Below are 24,424 nucleotides of genomic sequence, written 5' to 3'. Positions count from 1 at the left end.
TCACCTAGCACAGTTGTCTCCTTACAAAAATTTTTTTCTTTATAGAATTTTGATTTATACGCTTTTAAGAGTATCAATACTATGATTTCGGTTTTAATATCCTAAAACTTTGCACATACTGTTCATTGCCAACTAGTCTGAACTGTTGAATTCCTGCTTTTGTTTAAACTTCACTTTCTCTTTGAAGTTCTGCCTTGCTGTGAGAAACACCCGCTTCTCCAGTGAGGTGCCTGCCGCTCTGTGTCCGCGTAGTGCTCGTTGTATCACTCCTGTAGGCTTTATCCCACGATTGTATTTCTTTGTTTGCTTGCTTTTCTTTGCTACTTCATAGGGAACACTTCAAGAGGAAGTTTTGATCTGTTTGTCTTTATGTCTTTAGCACCTAGCATATTTTAGGTATTTTAATGAATGATTGTTTAATTAATAAAAGAGTAAAAACTACACGTGTTTATTTTCAGTTTTTTAAAACTTTTATTACTTTTTTTTATCTTAAGTAATCTCGATGCCCAATGTGGGGCTCGAATTCATGACCCCAAGATCAAGAGTCACATGCTCTACCGTTCGAGCCATCCAGGCACCCCTGTTTTCAGTTGTAAATTAAGAATCATCTGTGCTTGATTGAATACTTAGCTTTTTTGGTAATAGTTTTTCAGATTCAGTGAAGCCATTCATCAGCAGGACAGACCTGTGTCTCAGGGGGCCATTGACCCAGGATTTGGGTTTGGTTGCTCAGACTACCAGGAAGAAACTACCAGCGGAGTGCCCGCTGGTGTGGGGCTCAAGTCTCAAGTGCCATCTGGAAGGATCTTCGAGCCCCGAGGTGGCCGTGATCCACCCGTGGCCTCCCCTCTGGGCTGTGGGCCCACACCACCTTCCCGCCGAGGCCACACTTCTGTTGCAGGAGTACAAAGCCAGGCCCGGGCCTGGGAGCCTGTGGCTCCTGCTGGGGACTTTGGCTCAAGGACCCATGCTGGCCTGAAACCTTGTTAGAGCTGCGTGGAGCCTAAGGCCTTTCCTCGCCAACCTGCCTGCCTTCCCTCTACCTCTACCAGGGATCACCTGCATCGTGTCAGCGCCCCAGCCTGGGGCTCGCTCCCCATTCCCCCTCACGGGCATTTCGCTCCTAAGTCTCTTGCATGTCTGTTCTGTCTTAGCATCTGCTTCTCAGAGGCCCTAAACTGCCGTATGGGCTCTCTGGTTTAGACCCAGGTTGAAAGGCTGACTTACCTGGTGTTGTGGGGTTAAGTGCCTGTCTCCCTTATCAGCGGTCTGCACTTTGAGATTGTACCTGCCACATAGTTGTTGGTCTGTGTGTATTGAATGGAATTACTCCCTCTCTCAGGACCCTCTTCCCTGTGGCTGCCTCTGGTTTAGTTGTCCATAGTGACACTTCCTGAGGGCTGGGGCCAAACGCCTCTTGCTCTCTTCTGTGACCCTGCCACCAGAGCTGGTGTGCATCCATGTCCACGGACCTCTGTCCATCCAGGCTCTGCTGAAAAGAAAGACAACAACTGGCACTTAGGGAAGTGGTTTTAGACTGGTGGTCAGAACACCCCTGGCAGGTGACTTCCATGTGACTGGAGAGGGAGCATCCCAACCAGGTGGGTGGGCTGAGCGTGGTGACTCAGGTGGTGAGAAGGTGGTGGGTTGTGGGAGGCAGGCCAGAAAGGCGGCCTGAGCCTGGGCCCAGCCCGGTGGCCCTACTGATTTCTACTTGAAGCGTCGTGAGGGATCACTGGAACTTGTGGTCTGACAATGTATGTCCTTGAGACTCACTAGCTGCTGTGTTAAGAATGCAGGGAGGCAAGCGTGAACTGGGTTCAGATCACTTAGGTCGTTTGGTCCCCTTCTCTCTGTAGACCTTTAGTCTCACAAAGTGGGGTAGATGTACATCCAGGACTTAGAAGTCTGCAAAGAGACTTGAGTGGGGGCCCTGGTCTGCTAGAATGAAGAGTCTCATGGAAACATGAGCCTGGGGAATGGCGTCACCCCCACACCCCATGACCAGCACCCACACTTCACGCCGTGCACCCCCGGGGAATGGTCGCCAATGTGTTGCTGCCATGCCTGTCTCTCTTTGTCAGGGTCCAGGCTCTGAGTGTTCCATCTTTTTAGTTGAAAGGTACGAAAGAGTTTTAAGTTTTGAAAACACATTTTTATTTCATCTTTTCATGTGTTATTTTACCTGATGTGATATGCGGCATGTATGTAAAATAAAAATGAATTCATACAAAGTATTTGGTCACTGTCTTGTGACATAGCTGAAGAAAGGGTGGGTGGGATGAAGGGGGTTGAGTTACTTTATTCTGCTCTGCTAATAGATCTTCTAAAACTAATTTTTGTGCTAGCATTTTGTTTACAGTAAGTTTGCTTTTGAGTAAGACTGCAATCTTTATGGATCAGTCTTTATAGAGAAAATTATCTAACATTTCTGATACTGCACCTGTGTATTACAAAGACTGGGAAATTATATACTACACAGCAAAAAAAAAAAAAAAAAGCTGTGTAATCGTTGAAAGACGCAACACCTAAAAATAGTTGTCTCTGTCATCTATCGATAAAGAATCACTTAGAGTGATGCACCCAGAGTCCCTCTTCCTTTTCCACACAGGAAATGAATGGCTTCTGTTTTTGAGATTTCCTGGATTCTTGGGGCAGCACCTCAGGTAATCACTGGGGACAGTAATCGTGCAGGGGTTTCCTTTCAGACTTTGGCTTTGTGTTATTCAGCTTTAAGGGAAGAATAGAAATCCTGTCCCTTCAGTTTACACTGACTATTCATGACTTGAGAGTACCATTTTAGAAATAGCAGAGAAAGCTCTTTTGTTTCCTTTCAGATTTCAGAACTTTTTCTCCAGAATCTTTGATAAAAGACCTTTAAATTAAGTATCTGAAATGTGAAAGGACATATTCATGCTGTCAAAGCAGGTGAGTAACTCAAAAGAGCATGTCATAGAGAGTTCCTACTTAACTCCTGGGCTCTGTTTGCTTTGCTTATCTCTGAAGATGGCGGGTGTGGATTAGCCCTTTTCAGGAAACACTAAAATTAGGAGATCATTTAGAGATGAAGGGTATAGAAATGAGATAATCTGGCCTTGTTATTAGGTAATCTTGGCGTCATGGGCTGAAATGTGTCCCCCAAATTCGTAGGTTGACGCCTTAACCCCCTGTGTGACTATATTTAGAGACATGTCCTTTAAGGAGGGGATGAAGGTTAAATGAAGTCATACGGGTGGGCTCTGATCCAGTAGGACTGGTGTCCTTCTTAGAGATGGCAGGAGCGTGTGCCCACAGAGGAAAGGCCGTGTGAGGACAAGTAAGAAGGCGGCTGTGTGCAAGCTAAGGAGAGAGCCTCAGGAAGAACCAAAGCTGCTGACACCTTGAGCTCAGACGTCTGGTCTTCAGAACGGTGATAAAATACATTTCTCTTGTTTAAGCCACCCAGTCTGTGGTATTCTGTTAGGGCAGCCCGAGAAGACCAAGACACTCTGTGTGTCACCCTGTTGCTCAGCGACACTCAGCAGACTGAGTGCCAAGATGCTCATGGCTTAGTGAGGGCTGGAAGACACGTACACGGTGGCTGTATCGTAACCCCAAAGGGGAGCAGCTGTCCGTACGGGCGAGCCGGGCTGATAGAGGAAATAGAGTTTCTTCCAGCTTTCTTTGAAAGCATGTGTGAGGAGGGTGTTGCAGGAGGGCAGGGAAGAACATGCTAGACAAACGACGATGAGCCAGAGCTGAGTGGGCTGGGGGATTTCCAGACAGTGCTGCCCCGGCACACGGGCAGACAGGGCAGGTTGGGAAAGGTGGGGGCTGGTTCATGGCAGGATTTACACAGCCTAGTGGGGAATTCGGACTGGGCTCTCTGGAGTCTAGACCAGTGTTGAAAGAAACTCAGATGCCTCCTGCCGCCAGATGGGTGTTACCGATGTGTGAGGTGAGCAGGACTGAGAGTAGCGCAGTGGAAGCTTCTGTGCTGGTGGAAATGGTTTGTGCGGCAGCCGCCACGGCCACTGAGTACCACGGCAGCCGCTAGTCACGTGCATTTGTGAAGCACTTGAAATGCGGCTAGTGGGACTGGGAAACTGAAAAGCCCATTTAATTGACTTTTAATTAATTAAAATGTAAATTTAAAACTTAAAATTTTAAGGGTGCCTGGGTGGCTCAGTCGGTTAAGCGTCTGCCTTCAGCTCAGGTCATGATGTCAGAGTCCTGGGATCGAGTCCCAGGTCAGGCTCTCTGCTCAGTGTCAAATAAATTTTAAAAAATCTTTAAAACTTAAAATTTTAAAATACTCCCATAAAATTAGGAATATAATAAAGATCTGTCCATCTAAACTTCTATTAATATTACAGTGGTAAGGAAAAGACAAAACTCTTTGTAAACTGTAGGTTTGCTCACACAGACAAATCCCTGAGAATCAGTGAAGTATCAGAGCTAATGAGATTGCCACACCGATGCTGGGTGCAGGACCGTCCTGTGGAATCGGGAACATGCCTTCACACCAGGAATAACGGATTTAAAAGAATCCGTTGGCAAAAGCCCCACCTGTCACAATAGCAACAAACTAATATGGTACCCAGGAATGTCCAACAAAAGATGTGCCAACTGTCCTTTGGAAACTCACACAATATTACTGAGGAACTTTGGCAGACCAGAAAGAGGGGAGCGGAGCGTATCATGCCATGTTGTTGGGTGGAGAAGGATACTCAATATTGCAAGTATGCGTGTTGTTCCTAAATTTGTCCTTTGTCTGACCCTAGAATTTGTGAGGGCACACTGCCAAGAAGAGTAGAACAAAGTTAAGGCTCATTCCCTACCAGATAACCAAGATTAATTTTAAAACTGTGGCAGTAAATAAACAAACATGGCGTCTTGAGTTATGTGGGAGTGGACAAACCGACCACTGGCATAGGTGAGAATCATCAGAGGGTGGTGGCAGAACTCTTCAGTACGGGAAGAACAGCAACCATTCGCACAGCCCGTGTGGACGAGCGCCTGCTCTGCTAAAGGCATTCTATTAGAAGTGAGTAACACCATCAAAGTCTATCCTACACAGTTTTCTACCCCTGCACTTGACGATGGGGGGAAATTAGGAAAGATTAAGATGTGATACATGTGTGCTTTCAAGAACCCATGAAATCTTGAAAACAGATGGCCGATTTTCTGTTTTTGAAAAAGGGCTAAGGGGGTGGCTCTTCTTAGGTGCTTTATTTGAAGTGGGTCTTCCTTAACAGGTGATGGAGTCAGGTGGTGTTTTTAAAGGCAGTCAGCAGCAATTGAAATACTCCCGTGTGAACCTTCTTATGTCTCTGTCTCTCCGTCCCTCCTCCTCTTCTCTCTTGAGGATCAACAGCAACGTTTGCTGGCAGGGCGTAGAGAGTGGGCTGCAGGAGCACAAAAACGGCAGCAGAAGAGTTAAAGAGTTGCAGCGATCTAGGGCCGTGGGACGGAGAGAATGGTCTGACACAGACCCTGCAGGTTTCAGTGTGAAGAAGGGGACATTGGAGGAGGGTCTAGGAGGACTCCTGAGTTTCCCAGATGGGTGACTGCAAGATGGCAGAGCTGTTCACAGAACAGCCCAGAAAGAACTCAGAAAGCACATGTCTGTTTCGTACTGTAGAGTGTGGGGTGTCCAGGGGGCATTTGGATATGTAGGACTGGTACTTTCTAGAAAGGCTTGTCTAGCAGTGGAAATCTGAAGTCATTGGCAGGAAATCATGATTGAAGTGACTACCATGACCCTCTAGGGAGACCTCAGTAATGCAAAGAGGTCCTGGGACAAAACCCTGGGGAACCCAAAGCCATCAGGGAAAGACAGAGAGAGGGGCCACACCAGGAGGAGGAGAAGCAGGGGTGTGGGCCTCCGTGCCTCGGACACAGGAGGGGCTTTACTACAAGAAGCGTCCCTGGGAACCGAGGATGTGTTCGGTCGATATTCATGACCACCATCAGGTAAAGATGACTCTCCTCTCTGAAATCGCATTGAAATGATAGAAATTTTATTTATTAAAATTTTTTTAAAGTTTATTTACTTATTTAAGTAATCTCTACCACCAACGTCGGGCTCAAACTCATGACCCAGAGATCAAGAGTCTCAGGCTCCTCTGACTGAGCCAGCCAGGTGCCCCGAAATGGTAAAAATTTTAAAAATGAAGAAGAAATTCATAGCAATGTAGATTCTGGAAAGTCAGGAAGGTAGCTCAGAACAGTGAGCACCATCTAGGGAGGGAAGATGGGAAATGAGGCAGACCAGTAGCAGATGGACAGTGTGTTCTTGGAGCCGAGTTGGGGGGGGAGGGTAGTAGCGAGGAGAGGGTGTGGTTTCCAGGGGTTTTCTGGAGCCTGCCATGCTGCTCTCTTAGAGGGGCGGCCGGTCGTCTGGTGGGGGACGGTGCTTAGAGGGCAGGCCTTGGCCCGGCCTCCACCAGAGCAGACTCTCCACTTAGCCTCCTCAGGAGAGCTCACTTGAATAGGAGGATAGAACGTGTGCCACTGAAAAGTTGGAAAAACACCAGAGTGGATGGTATTTAAGTTCTCCTTCCAGTTGCAAGAGTATTCTAAGTTCTGATCATGAGTGTCCAATAAGAATCATACCCTTGTGTGACTTTATCTCACCAAGTAGTGTTTAAAAGCATTCTTGCATTAAATGTCTGCTATTTTCATTTTTATTTATTTATTAAAAAATTTTTTTTGGAAATAGCAGAGTGAGTCTTTATGTTTTTTTTTTTTAAAGTACTCTCTACACCCAACGTGGGGCTGGAACTCACGACCCTGAGATCAAGAGTCAGATGCTCCACCAGCTGAGCCAGCCAGGCGCCCATCTGCTATTTTTAAAAGGTTTATTATCTGTTTACACGTTTATGTAATACAGACTTGTTAGCCAAGACTGTATATTTTTTAAAGCTTTTATTTATTGATCTACTTGAGAGAGAGAGAGCACGGAGGGGGAGGAGCAGAGGGAGAGGGACAAGCAGAGTCTGCCCACGCAGGGCTCAATCCCCTGACTTCGAGATCAGGACTCAAGCCAAAATCAGGAGTCGGATGCCCAGCCAGCTGAGCCCCCCAGGCGCCCCGCCAAGAGCTGTGTTTTTATGGGAGACTCTTGTTACCCTTCTCTGTGGCACTGCTGTCTGTCTCCTTTATGTTCTAAATGGATGTTCAGGGTCTTACTTCAGTGAAATGGGGTAATTTAGATAAGCTCACGAGGACTGGGGAATAGAAGGCTGACATTTGCATTGAGCAGTCAGAAACTGTTGAGTGTGGATGACTCTTCTTGTTTAATCTTTTTTCTAATATTTGCAATCTTTCAAACATACAGAAAAGTTGAGAGAATCATACATACCCATGTACCTACCACTTGATTAAGATTTTCTCATACTAGCTTCAGATCTTTTGCAAAGAACCATTACAGAGAGCGTGTAGGCCACACTCACTCTGAGTCTAGTCCCCTTCCCCCGGCCTCCCTCCTGAACTTGGTGTTGGATCATTGTATTGCATTTCCATATATCCTTAAACAGTCTAGAGTGCTGTCTTGCATGGTTTAAAACTTTACATAAATCATCTAGATGAGTCCTTCTGAAACTTGCTTTTAATCTCAACATTATGTTTTTAGAATTATGGTAATGATTATGTTAATACCTATAGCTCTGACTCATTCTAACTGACGGCTTTGTGGCAGTCTTACATGATGACCCCATGGTGTATTAATTTTTTCCCGAGTGTATATTTTTTAAATTAGTGAACTATTTTTTAGAGCAGTTTTAGGTTCACAGCCAAATTGTGTGGAAAGCACGGAGAGTTCCTGTGCACCCCTCTTCCCACACGTGCACAGCCCCCCACTATCACAGCGTACATTCGTTCTGTCCGTGAGCCCACGCTGGCACCTCATCCCCCGGCTCTGTAAGTTGCCTTACGGTGTTGTATATTCTGTGGGTTTTGACATATGTCTAATGACACACACCCACTGTGTACCATGCGGTCCTGAGGGTCTTTTCTGAAGCACTGAGGACGACCCATCTGCAAACTTGGCACCAGCATCGCCCCATCGTCCACGTGGAGGAGGGTTCTCCCCAGCCCGGGAGTGCACACGCAAGTCGGCACGGGGAAGAGCCCAGGAAGAGGGGTGCAGAGCACCTTCGGTCCGGCCATGCTCAAATGATGGCTGCTGGAGGGAAGCATAGGGTCAGAGTGGGCTCAGTTTTGGAGTAAGTGGACCCAGGGCAGGTCAGGGCAGGTTTGAATCTCACTATCAGCTTACCCTGGCCTCAGCTTCTCTCTTACTCTGTAGGTCAGTGTGCCGCAGCTAGACCACGGGCGTATAGAAATGGTCATTCAGGTTCTCTATGCAGCCACATTGTTAGGGTAAATCTGACACTGTTGACCTAGAGATGCGCGCCCTTCCCAGAGTGACTCAAGGGAGTACGTGTTCTTCATGAGAGCATAGCAGTTCTAAAGACCCACACGTAGTTTTTATTGGTCTCTCATTGTAACGCATTTATTGGTAGTTCCCCCAGAATCGTGTCATGATCCTTGGAACCTGTGAGCATTACCATATTTGGAGAAAGGGTCTTTGTAGATGTGATTGAGGATCTTGAGATGAGTTACCTGGATTTTTGGGTGGAACTTACGTGCCATCAAAGGTGTTTTTAGAGAAGAGAGGCAGAGGGCGGTGGGATGCACACAAACGGACGGGGAGAGGCGGCGGGGGGCACCGAGGCAGGCACTGGAGGGATGTGGCCCCATGTCGGGGAAGCTGCAGGAGCCCAGGAATGGATTCTCCCCTAGAGTCTTCAGAGTTAGTGCGGCCTTTTTGTCTCCTGATTCTGGCTCAGTGAAACCGACTTTGGACTTCTCGCCCCCAGAACTATGAGTGAATAAATTTTCCTTGATTGAAGCCACCAGGCTTGTGGTAATTTGTTACAGCAGCTACAGGACATGGATCCGCTCACCTCAAGGTCTGCAACATACTTAGAGAAGATGTTTTCTTTTTATTTTTTGTTCCATATTACCTCTTCGTGAATTATATTGGAGGTCTGAAATATGTTTGTTTTTTCCTTTATGGTTCATAATCTTTGTCCTATGTAAGAGTTCTTTCCCTACCTCATGGCCATGAAGATATTCTTTTGTATTATTTTTAAGAGCTTTATTGATCTATCTTTCACATTGAGATGCATAATCCACCTGGAGTTGAATTTTGTGAGAAAAGAGTCATTTCATTTCTGTTTCGTGTGGATACTCAGTTGACCGGCGTATTTGTGGAAAAGGCCGTCTTCCCCTGCTGCTCAGGACGGATGGCTGCCTGGTTACTCTCCTTGTCCATCTTAGCGTTGTACTGAGCTCCGTACTGTAGCCTCATGGTATGCCCGTGTCTGGTCAAGTCTGCCCCTTTTTATTTCTCAAGTTTCATTTGCCAATCTTGGCCCTTTGCATTTTTCCATATACATTTTAGCATCAGCTTGTCTATTTCTACACACACACACACACACACACACACACACACACAAAACCCTGCAAGAGTTTTGATTATAGTTCCTCAGACTCTAAAGGTCCAGTTGGACAGAAATGACATTGTTATGGTATTGAGTGTGCAGGTCCATGAACATGCTGCATCACTTCATTTCTTTAGGTCTTTTAAACTTTACCTCAGTAGTGCTTTTAGTTTATTTACTTATGAGACAGAGAAAGTGAGCACGAGTCGGGGGAGGGCAGAGAGAGAGGGAGAAGTAGCCTCCCCACTGAGCGTGCGGAACCCATATGGGGCTCGATCCCACGACCCCCCCACGACTTTGGCTCAGGTCAGACACTTAACCAACTGAGCCACCCAGGTGCCCTGTGTTTTTAGTTTCTGTTTAGAGGTCATATATATCTTTCATTAAATTTATTCCTGGATTTGAGATACAGAATTTTTCAGGCATAGAATTTACTTTTTTTTTTTTTTAAATCACAATCCTGCTTTTTAATTCCTTGAACATATTGATCATGGTTATTTTAAAGTGCCGTTATGTGGATTCCCTGTCTGTATCTTTCTATTATCTGTTGGTTTTCATGGGTTGTAGTCACAGCTTCCTGTTGCCTACAGGCCAGACACTGTAGACATAGCAATGATTTCTGACTCTAGATGAATTTGATAACCTAGATGAAAAAGATCAACTTCTTGAAAGATACAATCCATCAAACTCACACAAGAAGAAATAAACAATCTGAACAGGCCTATATCTAATAAAGAAATTCAATCAGGAATTAATTGTCTTTCAAAATAGAAAGCACTAGGCTCAGTGGGGTTCATTGGGGGAATTCTACCAAACACTTAAGGAAGAGAGAATACCAGTTCTCTGTAGTCCCTTTCATAGAATAGAAGCAGAGGGAATGCCTCATTCTATCAGGCCCCATTACCCTGATACCAAAACCAAAGGCATTACAAGAAGACAAAACTACAGGCCAATATCTCTCATGAATATAGATGCAAAAGTTCTCAAAATATTAGCAAATTGAATCCAACAATGTATAAAAAAATTACATACTATATCTAAGCAGGATACATCCCAGGTCTGTAAGGCTGGTTCAGCATTTGAAAATCAGTTAGTTAATGGAAAATCCATCACAACAACAGGCTAAAGAAAGAAAATCATATGATCATATCAAAGATGCAGAAAAAGTGTTTGGCAAAACCCAACACCCATTCACGATAAAACTCTGAGTAAACTAGGAATAGAAGGGGACTTCCTCAAGTTGATAAAGCAGAATATAAGACACCCGCAACTAACATCATACTTAATGGGGAAGAACTCAAAGCTTTCCCTGTAAGAACAGATATAAGGCAAGGATGACTCCTCTCACCAGTCATTGTCAACATTGTAGTGGAAATTCTAGCTAATACAATCAGATAAGAAAAGGAAATAAAAGGTATATAGATTGGGAAGGAAGAAATAAAACTCCTTGTTTACAGGTAACATGGCTGTCTGTGTAGAAAATCCAAAAGAATTAACAAGCCCTCCTTCCCACCAAAACTAATACACAGTTATAGCAAGGTTGCATGACACAAGGTTAATATGCAAAAGTCAATCACTTGCCCATATACCAGCCCTGAACAAGTGGAATTTGAAGTTAAAAACACAATACCATTTACATTAGCACCCCCCCAAATTAAATACTTAGGTATAAATCAAACAAAATATGTACAAGATCTATATGAGGAAAACTACAAAATATTGATGAAAGAAATCGAAGAACTAAATAAGTGGAGAGGTATTCTGTGTTCATGGATAGGAAGACAATATTGTCAAGATGTCAGTTCTTCCCAAGTTGATCAATAGATTAAATGCAGTCCCAATCAAAATATCAGCAAGTTATTTTGTGCATATTGACAAACCGGTTCTAAAGTTTATAGGGAGAGGCAAAAGACCCAGAATAGCAACACAATTTTGAAGGAAATGAACAAAGAAGACTGACACTCTGATTTCAGGACTTACTATGAAGCTGCAGTAATCAAGAGAGTGTGGTGTTGTCAACAGGACAGACAAATAGATCAGTGGAGCAGAACAGAGAAGCCAGAAATAGAGCCACATAAATATAGCCAATTGATCTTTGACAGAAGAACAAAGGCAATACAGTGGAACAAAGATGGTCTTTCCAACAAATGGTGCTGCAACAACTGGACATGCACAGGCAAAAAAGTGAACCTAGGTATGGACCCCTCACAAAAAGTTAACTCAAAGTGGACCTCATCCCTAAATGTAAGAATGTAGAACTGTAAAACTAGAAGATAAATAGAAGATAACATAGAAGAAAACCTAGATGACCTTAGGTATGGTGATGACTTCTAGATACAACACCAAAGGCACAGTCCATGACATAAATAATAAACACTCTGTTAAAAATAAAAACTTCTGCTCTGCAAAAGACAATGTTAAGAGTAAGAGAAGACAAGCCATTGACTGGGAGAAAATATTTACAAAAAAACATATCTGTTGATAAAGGACTGTTACCCAAACACACAAAACTCTTAAAACTCAACAGTAAGGAAACAAACAACCTGATGGAAAAATGGTCCAAAGACCTTAACAGACGCCTCACCAGAGAAGACATACAGATGGCAAATAAGCATATGAAAAGATGCTCCACGTCATAGGTCCTCGGGGAGGTGAACTCGGCTGCACACCTACGAGAACGGCCACAATCCAGAACACGGACACCGCCAAGCGCTGGGGAGGACGTGGAGTGACCGGAGCGCTCATTCACGGCTGTTGGGGAAGCAGATGGGGCAGCCACCCTGGAAGGCAGTTTGGTGGTTTCTCACAAAACGAAATGTGCTCTTCCCATATGACCCAGCAATCATGCTCCCTGATGTTTCCCCAAAGGAGATGAGAACACACGTCCACACAAAACCCTGCACACAGTTGTTTACAGAAAATTTGGAAGCAACCAAGATGTCCTTCAGTAGGTGAATAGATAAATAAATTGGTCCATCCAGTCAATGGAATATTATTCAACACTAAAAAGAAATGAGCTGTCAAGCCAAGAAAAGACATGGAAGAAACTTAAGTGCATTAAGTGAAGTCAATCTGGAAAGGTTATTGTATGATTACAACTCCATGACATTCTGGAAAACTGTGGAGACAGTAGAAAGATCAGTGGTTGCCAGGGATTGGGGGGTGAGGGAAGGATGAATAGGCAGAGCACAGAGGATTTTTAGGGCAGTGAAAATACTCTGTATGATATCATAATGATGGATATGTTATTATCCATTTGTCCAAACTCATAAAATGTACAACACCAAGAACGAACCATAACTAAACTTTGGGTAATTACTATGTATCCATATAGTTCATCAATTGAAACAAAGTGCACCACTCTGGTGGAGGATATTCATAATGGGGGAGGCTGTGCATGCGTTAGGACAGAAAGTGTATGGGAATTCTCTGTACCTTGCCCTCAATTTTGCTGTGGACCTGAGACTGCTCTAAAAAAAGAAAAAAATATATATATAGCTTTAAGTAAAATAAAAGATAGAAGGGGAAAAAATGCCAACCTTCTGGAAAGTAAATCTGCATGCCCAGATGGTTTCACTGACAAATTTTATCACTTAAAAAAGATATAACACCAATTTTATATAGTCTCTCCCATGTATTTTTAACTTTTTATTTTGAAATAATTTTAGTTTCATAAGTTGCAGAAATAGTATATAGAATTCATTCAGTTTTCTGCAATAACATCTTATATAACCAGAGTACATTATCAAACTATTTTCCATATATTTTTAATTACAGTTATTGTGCTAAAAATGTAAAGAATTCAGAAGTGTATGAAGTAAAAACTATTTCTCACACCCACCTCAAGCTAAATAAATCATTATTAATAATTTGTTGGGCACCCTTCCAGACATTTCTTGCATACACAGAAATATATACACTTACACACATGCATAGTTTTATTTATTTGTTACCAGAATTAAATCATTCTTTATGTATATAGTTTTCAACTTGCTACTTTTACCCAGTAGTATATCATGAATCTATGTAAGTGATACCCATCCCCTACCTTCCAAATACCAGGGTATTGTTTTAGGACCAACAGTGTTATGTAGTAATGATGTATGGCAGCATATTTTCTTCCTTTTTTTTTTTTTTTTTTTTGATGGACAATTAGGTTGTCTCCCATTATTTGTTGTTATATATGATGTGCTCTGCCTATCCTTGTTGCTGTGGCCTTAAGGAGTTATTGAATGCTTTTGAGAATAGGCTTTTAGGAACTGTGGTGTCTGGGTTGGGATTTGGAGATATTTTTTGCGATTTTGCCTTTGGAACCCTAACTGACTTTGGTTCGCAGCAGTGGAGATCAACCTGAGCCACATACCGTAGCCCTGCCTGGAGGGCTGGTCAGAACAGCTAGCAGCCCACAGACCACCAGAGAAGGGTGGGCCCTGGCATCTTCCCAGAGTCCCCCAGGCACCTGGGTGCACAGCCAGGGGCGAGCTTTATCCTGACCGAGATTCCCTAAGGCGGTCGGGTCAGGGAGACTCCAGTTTTGTGTAGACAATTGGGGAGTTTGGCTCTGCTGTTTGTCTCTTGAGTGTTTACTGAACTTGGGTTCAGAAAATTTGGATTTGAGTCCCTTTTCTATTAGCTTATTGGTTTTGTGTCTGCACTGTCTTTTAGAATTCCGCCTTGCTCTCTGTGTGGGGAGAAGTTTGCATTCAGTGGCGTGTTGGGTCAGTGTCTAAGTTGGATGTAACAAATATGGTAACTGGTTACACATGAAGATGCGTAGCTTGGTTATGTTCAGCTGGTTCAGTGAGAAGACACGAGACCACTTTTGCAATATCACAGGCATGAAGCAGGGAGCTAACGTTTCATTTCTGAACGCTCCCTGGCACCTTCACCTCGGAAATGTTCATTTGAAATGGGAACCAAAGAAGAAGCCGTCTCTAGGAAATGAATACTTAACTTTTAAATATCCTGGAAAATCAGTGCTCTGCTTTTAAATAGGGGTTTATCAGTTTTTGTGTCATGTAACTATCTAGTTTTCATTTCAATTTGTCTTAATTACATATTTTCATATATTTCAGAAGAAGCATAATTTTTTAGTAGATACTGCTTTAAAAAAATACATGTGCTTTAAAGTTGTTCACAAGTTAAACATTAAGAAGCTAAATTCTATAGGGATGCCTTGGTGGCATAACCGTCTGCCTTCGGCTCAGGTCATGATCCCCGGGTCCTGGGATTGAGTCCTGCATCCGGCTCCTTGCTCAGCAGGAAGACTGCTTCTCCCTCTGCCTGCCACTCCCCCTGCTTGTGCTCTCTCTCTCTCTCTCTCTCTGACAAATAAATAAAATCTTAAAAAAAAAAAAGCAGCTAAATCCTACAATCCTATCCTGGCCTGGCTTGGTGTCTGTGAGTGTGCAGTGAGGGGGTAGGGCAAGGACAGTGCACCCCAAGGGCCCTGGCTGGTAGCAGCGGATTAGTGTGCTCACTGCGTCATGGACTGCCTGGTGTTAAAAATGGAGTGCTTAGCAGAAAAAAATAGAGTGAGATTTGCAATATCATGCCATTCAGGTAAAGCACAAATACATGGACACAAAGCAGTGTACATTCTGCAGAACAAATTCAAATTAGAAGACTAGTTTGCTGTAGGGGTGGTGGGGGAATAAAGTACAGAGGGGCTAATCAAGTGCAGGGTAGGTGAGATACACAAGAGAGGCTTGGCAGGGAGGGCCGGCTGAAGGAGCTGGGGTTAAAGCAGTGCAGACCCACTGGGAGCTTGCGGTAGTCTGGCCTGGACCAGAGCAGCCGCCTGCTGGGAGAGCAGGACCTGGTGCTCCCCAACCCCAAACTCGTCATCTGTAGGATGGTGTATGAATGTCTCCCCAGAGAATTCCAGCGAGTCTTCACTTAGATGGGAGACATTTTGACACAACAGATCATTGTACATCAAGAGATCATGTACAGCCCGTGCTTGGTGAGGCCCCCGGGGATGGCGATCCTGCCCCTCTAACTGCCAGCAGTCTGGTCCTGGGCTGGTTTGGTGGGGCAGGGACTGGGAGGGGAGGAGGGCTTCAAAACAGTAAGAGCTTTCTATTAAAGACAGTTTGCCCAAACAAGCTACTAGTGGAAATTGTTATATATATATTTCTGGTCTAAATAAAGTCTCGAAGACACGACAGATTCCCGTTGAGCCTGCCAAGTTCTCTCTAGGAAACAGATGTGCGCATAGCTTGAGAAGTGTTTCCATGAAGACACACTTCCTGTCTCATTCCTGGCTGCTTTAATTCGTTTTTAGGCTGTTCTTCTTTATGATCATTTGTCAGAACAGCAGTCCCTGTTCCCGAGTCCTTGCCCAGGGATGCACTGTGGCCTTACACCAGGACTTGCACGCGTGAGCCCGCATGGGACTCGCTTGGCGATCTTGGGAAAATGCAGGCTCAGCTTCATTCTGGGGGATGGCCTCAGAGTCTGCTTCTCTTTCTTTGTTTTTAACTTTAAAAATTTTTATTAAATTTTTTTAGAATCTGCATTTCTGACAGGCTCTTAGGGGATGCTGATCACAATTTTTTAAAAATCAAAGTATTATTTACATACAATAAAATCCACTCTTCCTGGTGTGTAGTTCTGTTGGGTTTTGACGAACACATATGGTCATGGGCCACCACCACCGTCAAAACAGAACGGCTTCATTACCCCCGAAAATCCCCTCATCCCCCATTGTGGTCAGCCCTTCCCACACCCCCATCTCTTGGCAACTACCATCTGCTCTGTCCCTATGGTTTTATCTTTTCCAGGATGTCCTATAAATGGAGTAATTCGGTTTGTAGCCCTTTGAGCCAGGCTGCTTTCACTTAGGAAGCTCTGTCCAAATTGTACATATCAAAGTTTGTTCCTTTTTTCTGCTGAAGAGTATTCTGTTGTGTGGGTGCACAGCGATATTAGTGTTTCCAGTTTCTCCATTATGAATTATTTTTTCATTCAAAAACTTTGGAACTTTGGAGGAAATATAATCATCTTTTGCCACTGTCGTTTCAGGTGACATCACTCAAAAAGGATATGAAAAGAAACGGGCAAAGCTGCTTGCACGCTATATCCCACTTATTCAAGGTAAAGTCAGCACGCTCAACTGTTTTGTAACAGTCAATTTTCTCACCAAACTTGACCTAAATATGGATTTTAGAGTTTTACATTGGTATGTTTCATATTTTATTAAGGAGGACTGGGCAACGTGTCTAATATTAAATAATAAAATCCAAATCCAACGTATCTAATATTAAATAATATAATCCACAGGTTATAATTTATAGCTTGGGTTTGGTATAGATCTCATTTCCAAATAGGATTTATTATATTTTTATGATTATAGAATACAATTCTTTCTGTGATTATAGTAAGGAACATCCCCTTACTTAGGTTCAGAACAAATGTTGTAAAGTGCCAATTCTTCCTACCTTAAATTGATCTGCAGAGCTAACACACTTGTCATTTCAACAGTTTTTTTTTGGTGGAATTTAACAAGCTAATTCTAAAATTTACGTATAAGTTTAAAGGGCCAAGGGGTTCAAAATCTGCTCAAAAAGGAAGAATGAGGTGGGAAGATGGCCCTCCCAGGATAAGAAGAATGACTCTCACGCTCTCGTCGTGAAGATGGCCTGGTTTGGAGTAAGGGCAGGCAGCTGGATCAAGAGCAGGCCCCGGAGCCCAGATGGAGATGCACATGTGTGTGCAGACGTGGCCTGGGGGGGGGGGCAGCGTTGCAGGGACGGTGCTGCCACAGCTCCCTGTCCTCAAAGAAGATCTGTGTCACTGGACACAGCAGTGTCCGGCACAGAAGGGCCAATAAGAAAGGCAAAAGCTACGGCGTCTTAGAAGATTGTATAGGAAAACGGTCACCATCGAAAGATAGGCAGGACCTCAGGAGTCACTAAAGGGCCTGAGCTGTGACCCTAAGGGAGGGAGCGGTGACTGCGGTTAAATTAACAAGGTCATTTTATCCAAAGTCACCATAAAGAGATTAAGGGCACACAGTGGGAAGATAATTGTAACACAAATAATTGAAAAAGAACTAGTATGCAGAACATAGACGGCAGCACTGTCCTATTTATTAACTTTTGTGATAATGGAAATGTTCTGTAACCGCTAGCCATGGATGGTCTTGAGCTCTTGAAATACGGCTAGACTGAATTTTTAATTTAATTGTAATTAATTTAAACTTAAATAGCCAGAAAGTCCCCTAACATGATTTTTCAAAAAACGCAGGAGGAAACCGGGCTGAAGCCTTGAATCACTGTTTTGTAAGTGGGCAAGCGTACCAGCCAACAGCAAAGAAAGATGTTTAACCTCAGTGGGAATCGGAGGGATGTGGACAAAGCCCGTAACCTGCATGGGTTGTGGAGGGGATTCCAACAGTGGGGAGTGGACAGCTGGTAAAGCTGAAGAGGGGCAGCGGTGCCCAGCCGCTCGCCGCACAGGTGCCCGGGACAAACTCCGGGACGTTTGCACCCTGTCCTCTCTCTGTGCACAGCAGTGTTTATTAGATCCCTAAACTGCCAAGAGCTCAGACGTCGAGCAGCAGAACCCCTCTGGTGGGAAGCTTGGAGACCCACGCGCATCAGCAAGGATGCGTCTCATAAACATAATGGGGAGTGAAGGAAACAATCAGAAGGAGCACAGCCACCACAGCCTAGAGAAACATGCCGACTGCGCTCTTCAGGAGCTCGCATGGAGTTGGTGAAGAGAGACAAGGCAGTGGGTTCACGAAGCCAGCACGCCGTGTCCTCGTGGAGTGAGGTGGGGACGCAGGGGGCTCCTGAGGTGCCTCAGTGTCCCTTACTGCTGCCGTTGTCCCACTGGTTTCTTCCCCGGTAATAATTTGTAAACGGAACACATGGCTTATGCTGCCGATATCAGTATGGTACGGTTCACAAGAAACCAACAATAAGAAGAATATGTCCTGACATTCATTAATCTCTGAGAGCCCACGTGACAGATGTCACCAGCAGCTGACTAAGTGACGCACACTGTGGCATCTGCAGCCCAGGCAGGGGGAGACGCCACTCTGCTCCGGGGGCCGCCGCCGCTGCATGACCGGGGGGCAAAGCAGGACGACCAGAGCAAACGACAGTTGTCTGCGCTCAGAGGTGTGTGATACCTTGGGACCACAGGGGACTGCCACTCTAATGCTTATTAGTGCCTTAGGAAGAAAGTCACAGAACCTCTATTAGGATCATAAAATCTATTTGAAAGAAATAGCCAAGACCCTAAAATATGAAGAAAGATACTGATTTCCTAAATGGAAATTATAATTTCCAAATTAATCTGTGGACCTTATGTAGTCCAGTCTGAATACCACTGGCTGGTTTTTAAAATTTCCAAACCTGGGATTGGAAATAATAACCCATTTGAAGGGGAAAGTTTCCGAGAGTAGCCAGTACATCTCTGGGAGAGACTACTAGTGAGAACGGCCTGGCCTCCAGCACTAAACCTGGTTGTGCCCACATAGTCACATCAAGGGGGTGTTGGTGTTCGGGGCAGAAGAGCCAGCCGGTGGCAGGGAAGGCGGTCCAGCCAAGATGCAGGAGAGCGCCAAGGAGGAGGCCTTGTCTTACGGCTACTGCCATCCCGGCGGAGGCCGCGGAGCTGGGTGCTCTCTCTATGTAGCATCGGCGAACAGAAGCTTCCGAAGAATCAAAGCTCGAAGTATGTTTGTGATTGTAAAATACTGTAACATTCAGGAGGATATTTGAATCACCTTTGAGTGGGGGTTGCAAGATGGGAGACCTGGGAGTTAGAAAGGAAAAGAAAGCAGGTATGATTCGTTGCCTAGAGATGAAAGTATTTCCCAGTGGCTGAGCTGCCACCAGCCGGGCCCCAGCTCTGGGGTGCGTGCACAGGCCAGGGTCATGACCCCAGCAGACCGGGGTTCCTGCAGCTCTTTCTCGGGAACTCATCAGCTGGATGAAATGAATAGAAATTCAAAGAAGAGGAAATGGAGATGTTCAACCCCACTAGTAGATATGGAAGTACAAATTAAAGTGAACCATTGTCCTCGTATCAGATTGGCAAAATTCTAAAAATCTTTCTAAACACCCAGTGCTGACAAGGGTGTGGGGAAATGGCACTTTCATGCATTGCTTGTGGGCGTGCAAACTGCTGGAACCCTTTTAGAAAGTTATCTCTTGGTACCTGTAAAACCTAAAAATGTACCTGCTCTTTCTTGTGATAATTTCACATTGGGCTTACATTTTTGTGGAATAAACGAATCTATCTCAAAGAATAAAAGCACCCATATTTTGGAATGCAAATGTAAGGATGTCCATAGGCATGTATCCATCATGCATAAGATTCTGTGTATTCTCCATTACGAACTTTAAAGTCATTCTATCCAGTCACAAGAAACAAGATGCCAATCACAGTGCTGACCGGTATTGCTATACTATGTGTATGCTCAAATTTTGAAGAGCTAAACACTGATTTCCAGGAGTGTTCCCATCTTCTAGCTCTGTAACTAGACGCCCAGCAGTGCAGTTCCTAAGCGCCAGTGATGACAGCTGTTCTGCTCACACGTCTGCAGTGTGGCTCCGAGGGCCACTCGCCCTGTCCCCAGAGCCGAAGCTGGTGTCCTGGAGGCAGTGCTGAGTCTCCCCGGCCACTGTGGTCTCCGCTGTCCTTTCACGTGTCCTCTTGCTGCATTGTCTCCAGGCCGCACAGGGTTGCCTCTGCCACACTGTGTCCAGCAGTGGGTTTGAGGCAGGGATAGACAGCCTTTCTTCAGGAGGTGATGAAGGCTTGGCAGACCCCACGGGGCTGGGATGCCTACTGGCTACTTGGATGAGATGTCTGGAGCCAGAGACTAAAGTGAACCTTCATCACTCTGATGAAGCATGACGGAAGGCTTGCGTTGTGCTGTTCTCAAAGGTCGGCAGATTGGAGCTCAGACAATACCACGGATTCTGTCTCACGATCCTGTATGCTTGGGCCCCGTCCATTTACTCACCACGCTGTCCTACGGACCTGTGTGCTCAGGGGCCGTGGAGGGTGGCGGGCTGTCTGGGTGTTGGGTTTGCAGACAGCAAGCAAGCCGGCTCCCCAGGCTGAGGGCGTCAGTGCCTGAGGTCTCTGCACCCCGTGCTCTGCAGCTGTCACAGTCACGGGCACCCCTCCCTCGCCCCTGTCCCACATTTTTGCCTGTGTCCAAGGGCAGCTGGTCCGCCCCAGGGACCGCTTCGTGGGATGCTTTCTGGGGAGCTGGCTGACGTCATGGACAGTGCCAGGGAAAGTGGCACAGCCATTGCAGATTCAGGAGGGACCTTCCCAGGAGAGTCTGCCGCAGGTGGCCACACGTGCTGTGCTGGTGCGCGCAGGGACGCTGTGCGATGGTCACCCTTTTTGCGGACGGCGGACAATGAGGCAGGGCAGGCTGGGCACTTTCAGGATAGAGAGCTGGAAGTGAGTATTCATGGCTCTGTTCCCAGCCTCCAGATCCAGGGGTCTTCTGGGCTTCAAGGGCCACTGCAGGATGCTTGTGCCCAGATTATTACAGTGTGTTCTGTGTAGCAACATAGGAGGAATATGTGCTGTTTCAAATGGATTTTTCCATCATTGGAAAAGCAAATTGTTTACACAAGCTGTTCGTACAAAATTGTGTTGCAGGAGTAGATCCATCCCTACAAGCAGAGAACAGGATCCCCGCCCCCTCACAAACCACAGCCGCCGTGCCCAAACAGCAGAAGCCGCGGCCCACCAGCTCCCGGGACGAGCGCTTCCGGTCAGGTAGGGACCAGAGAGGGGATAGCCCCCCCACCCCCCGCGGTGGACTTGGCTGTAAATGGCTGCTGAAGAAAGTGTTTTCACTGAAGGATAATTTACCACATCCTGTTACTTTTCAAGAGAAAATCTAACCTTCCCACAATCACAGGATCTCTTAATGTGACCTGTAGGGTTGGGGGTCTCTCCCCAGGGAATGCTTATAAAAACCCCTGGAGAAATTGTCCCTCCCCCCGCAATTAGTATAATTTCTTTAAACTTTTTGGTCCATTTTTCTACCTCCAGCTTTGGGGTTGGTATTGGTAATTTTTGTATGTTATGGAGCAGCTTTATTACTATAGGTGTTTTTACTATTCCTTCTTTTTCTAATTTTGGAGATTTCCTTCTAAGGAGATTTCTGCCACTCTATCCGTGCTTTTATCAATATTTAAATTAGCCTGTGATATTTTATTTGAATGATCAGAATGCCCATTGAAAAGATTCATGTTTTCAGCTGTAGGTTGCATGTCAGTAGCTTTGGGGCACTCTGCTTCACCACCGTGTGTGATCATACATTTCCTTTCCATTTAAGCTCTTTTGGAAAGCTTTTTTTTTTAATGATGAAAAACTTTCAACAGAGATAAAGAAATGACCATTTTGTTTAAAGAATATCTCAGAGGAATGTTAAGATTTTATGTGTTACGTTAACATGGGAGTGACAAGAAATTTTTGATCAGATAATTTCATACTAATTTAACATACATTTGTCACACTGTTAATATTTTCTTTTCTTTCTTTCTTTTTTTTTTTTTTTTAAGATTTTTATTAATTTATTTGACAGAGAGAGACACAGCAAGAAAGGGAACACAAGCAGGGGGAGTGGGAGAGGGAGAAGCAAGCTTCCCGCCGTGCAGGGAGCCCGATGCAGGGCTCGATCCCAGGATCCTGGGATCATGACCTGAGCCACCTAGGCACCCCTATTTTCTTTTCTGATTATATAAATACTACATGCGATATCAAATATATCAGGTTTAAGGACAAAAGTAAAATCACCTGAACTCTGAATCCTGAGACAACCACCCTCAGCATCTCACTGAGCAGGTGCACGCAGACACCTGCAGGTGCATGCGGAGGGTGCATGCGAGGGTTCGCACACCCGCCGATGCCTGCGTGCACACACACATACCCCGACGCTCATGCAGGTGCACACACGCGCCCACTGATACCCACAAGCACATGCAGTTACTCGCTTGCACGCACGCACTCCGTGAATGGGGTCATAGTAGAGGCCCCCTTTCTCTCCTTTTCTTCCTACTTTCCCTGCTCCTCCCCGTCCTCTGCTCCCCATCTGTTTCCATGTGACAGATGTTAATAAACTGTGAACTTCATTCTAGTTCTAATTCTTTATTTTCTGAATACAAGACCTTGACCATAACTGTGATTTGCTGGTATTTTCTCTGAGGTTTTGTCTTGTCTTTGCATTCTCTTAAAGCGGCTTTTGAAGAGCAGAAGTTTTAAATTTTATTTTATTTATTTTTTAAAAGATGTTATTTATTTATTTGAGCACATGCATGCGTGCGCATGAGAAAAAGAGAGAGAACGCAGCGGTAGGGGGAGGAGCAGAGGGAGAGGGAGAATCAGACTCCGTGCTGAACACGGACCCCAACGTGGGGCTGATCCTGCGACCCAAGATCACCCCCCAGGACGAAAGCAAAAGTGAGTCGCTTAACTGACTGAGCCACCCAGATGCCCCTGGAAGTTTTTAATTTTAATGAAGTCCAACTTACCGTTTTTTGTTTGTTTTTCTTTTTAGTGGATAATGCTTTTGTTCTTGTATCTAAAAAATCTTTGCCTCACCTAAGGTCACAAAGATTGTCACCTGTTTTCTTCTAGATGTTTTATAGTTTTATATTTTAGCTTTAGGTCTATGATCCATATTTTAGTTGAGTGTAGTATTAGTTCAGGGTATGAATCAAAGCTCATTTTTTGGCATACAGATACCCACTTGCCCCCATCATTTGCTGAGAACACACTGCCTTTGCCCCTCTCTCTAGGAACACCTGCGCAGGTAGACGCGATGCTATTTCTGGACTCTGTCCTGGCCTGTTGATGTATTTGTCTATCTTTACAGCAAAACCATGTTTCAGTGATTATAGCTCAGTAATAATTGTTGAAATCAGTAGTGCTCTTCCTCCAAGTTTTGTTGCTTTGTTCCTTATTGTTGTTCCCTTGTCTGTAATGTGACTTTTCTCCTCTGGCACTTCTAAGATTTTTCTCTTCATCGCTGGTTTTGAGTGATTTGGTTATGATGTACTGTTCTCATTGTGGCAGCCGTACTTTCAGTTTCAAAGGGGAAAGAACATTTTATTGATATCATAGAAATAGAAAGAAGAAAAGAGAAATCTGCGCATAGATGAGGGAAATAGTAAGCAGTAAAGGAGGATAGGACAGAATTACATCAGATCGGGTGCTTGCAACACCCGACCTTATCAGCTGGGGAAGCCCCGTGGAGACAGCCAGGGTGGAGTCCCCACTGAGAGGCCTGGGCGGAGCGTCCTCCCTGCAGCTGAGACTTCCCACTGACCATCCCCATAAGGGCCGTATTTATAGGGCCAACGACAGGGTCTGAGGTTAAACATTGGTTCACCTACGTGCAGTTTGGAGTGAGCTGCATTTCCATGTTGTCATGTCTTTACATCTTCCAGGAGCCTGGGCTCCTGGGTGTGTCTGTCTCCCCTCCCAGATTCCATTCCGGGGGGCCAGCCCAGCCTGGAGCAGCCGGGCATGCGAGGAGATGTGAGGCTAGATTTACAGCTCTTGGGGTCCAGACCAGAAGGGCCGGTTCTGACCTGGAGGCCAGCTAATGTCCACTAACCAGGCTCCTGAGGTGACTCGCGCAGCATGAGTCTCACACACAACATGCTCTAGCCGGTCTGCCTACGTGCGGGTTGGGCTGGCCCGTGATGTGGGACAAATCACAGAAACCTACATGTGCCTTGGTGTGTGTAGTTTTATGTTTCTTGGGGTTTGCTGAGCTTCTTGGATTTGTTGGCTTAGACCCCTGTTGTGCTGGTATCATGTCGATTTTCAGTCTTCTGTTGTTGTACCTGTATTTGTGATTGTGTTGGTTTCTAAGGCTGCAGTAGGGTTTAAAGTGTGTGCTCACAGTTACTGTTGTGTTGTTGCAGGGCTCCTGG

The 24,424-nt window shown here is 45.1% G+C and overlaps 1 protein-coding gene across 5 annotated transcripts in view; it reads left to right on the top strand.

The window, feature by feature from the left end:
• Positions 1-24,424, top strand: part of DIP2A (disco interacting protein 2 homolog A) — a 107,117-nt gene that overhangs the window by 5,942 nt on the left and 76,751 nt on the right. For all 5 annotated transcript variants that reach the window (XR_013447331.1, XM_078070403.1, XM_078071389.1 and 2 more), the window contains exons 2-3: positions 16,518-16,589; positions 21,135-21,254. Coding sequence is in view for 4 of the 5 variants with exons in the window: in XM_078070403.1 (XP_077926529.1) it covers positions 16,518-16,589; positions 21,135-21,254 (192 nt within the window). In the remaining variant the exon portion in view is untranslated. The remainder of the gene's footprint in view (positions 1-16,517; positions 16,590-21,134; positions 21,255-24,424) is intronic.

The sequence above is a fragment of the Halichoerus grypus genome, chromosome 1 (genome assembly GCF_964656455.1).
Source record: "Halichoerus grypus chromosome 1, mHalGry1.hap1.1, whole genome shotgun sequence".
NCBI classification, from domain to species: domain Eukaryota; kingdom Metazoa; phylum Chordata; class Mammalia; order Carnivora; family Phocidae; genus Halichoerus; species Halichoerus grypus.
The sequence above is the reverse complement of the archived record's forward strand: the minus strand, read 5'-3'. Positions and strand labels throughout refer to the sequence as shown.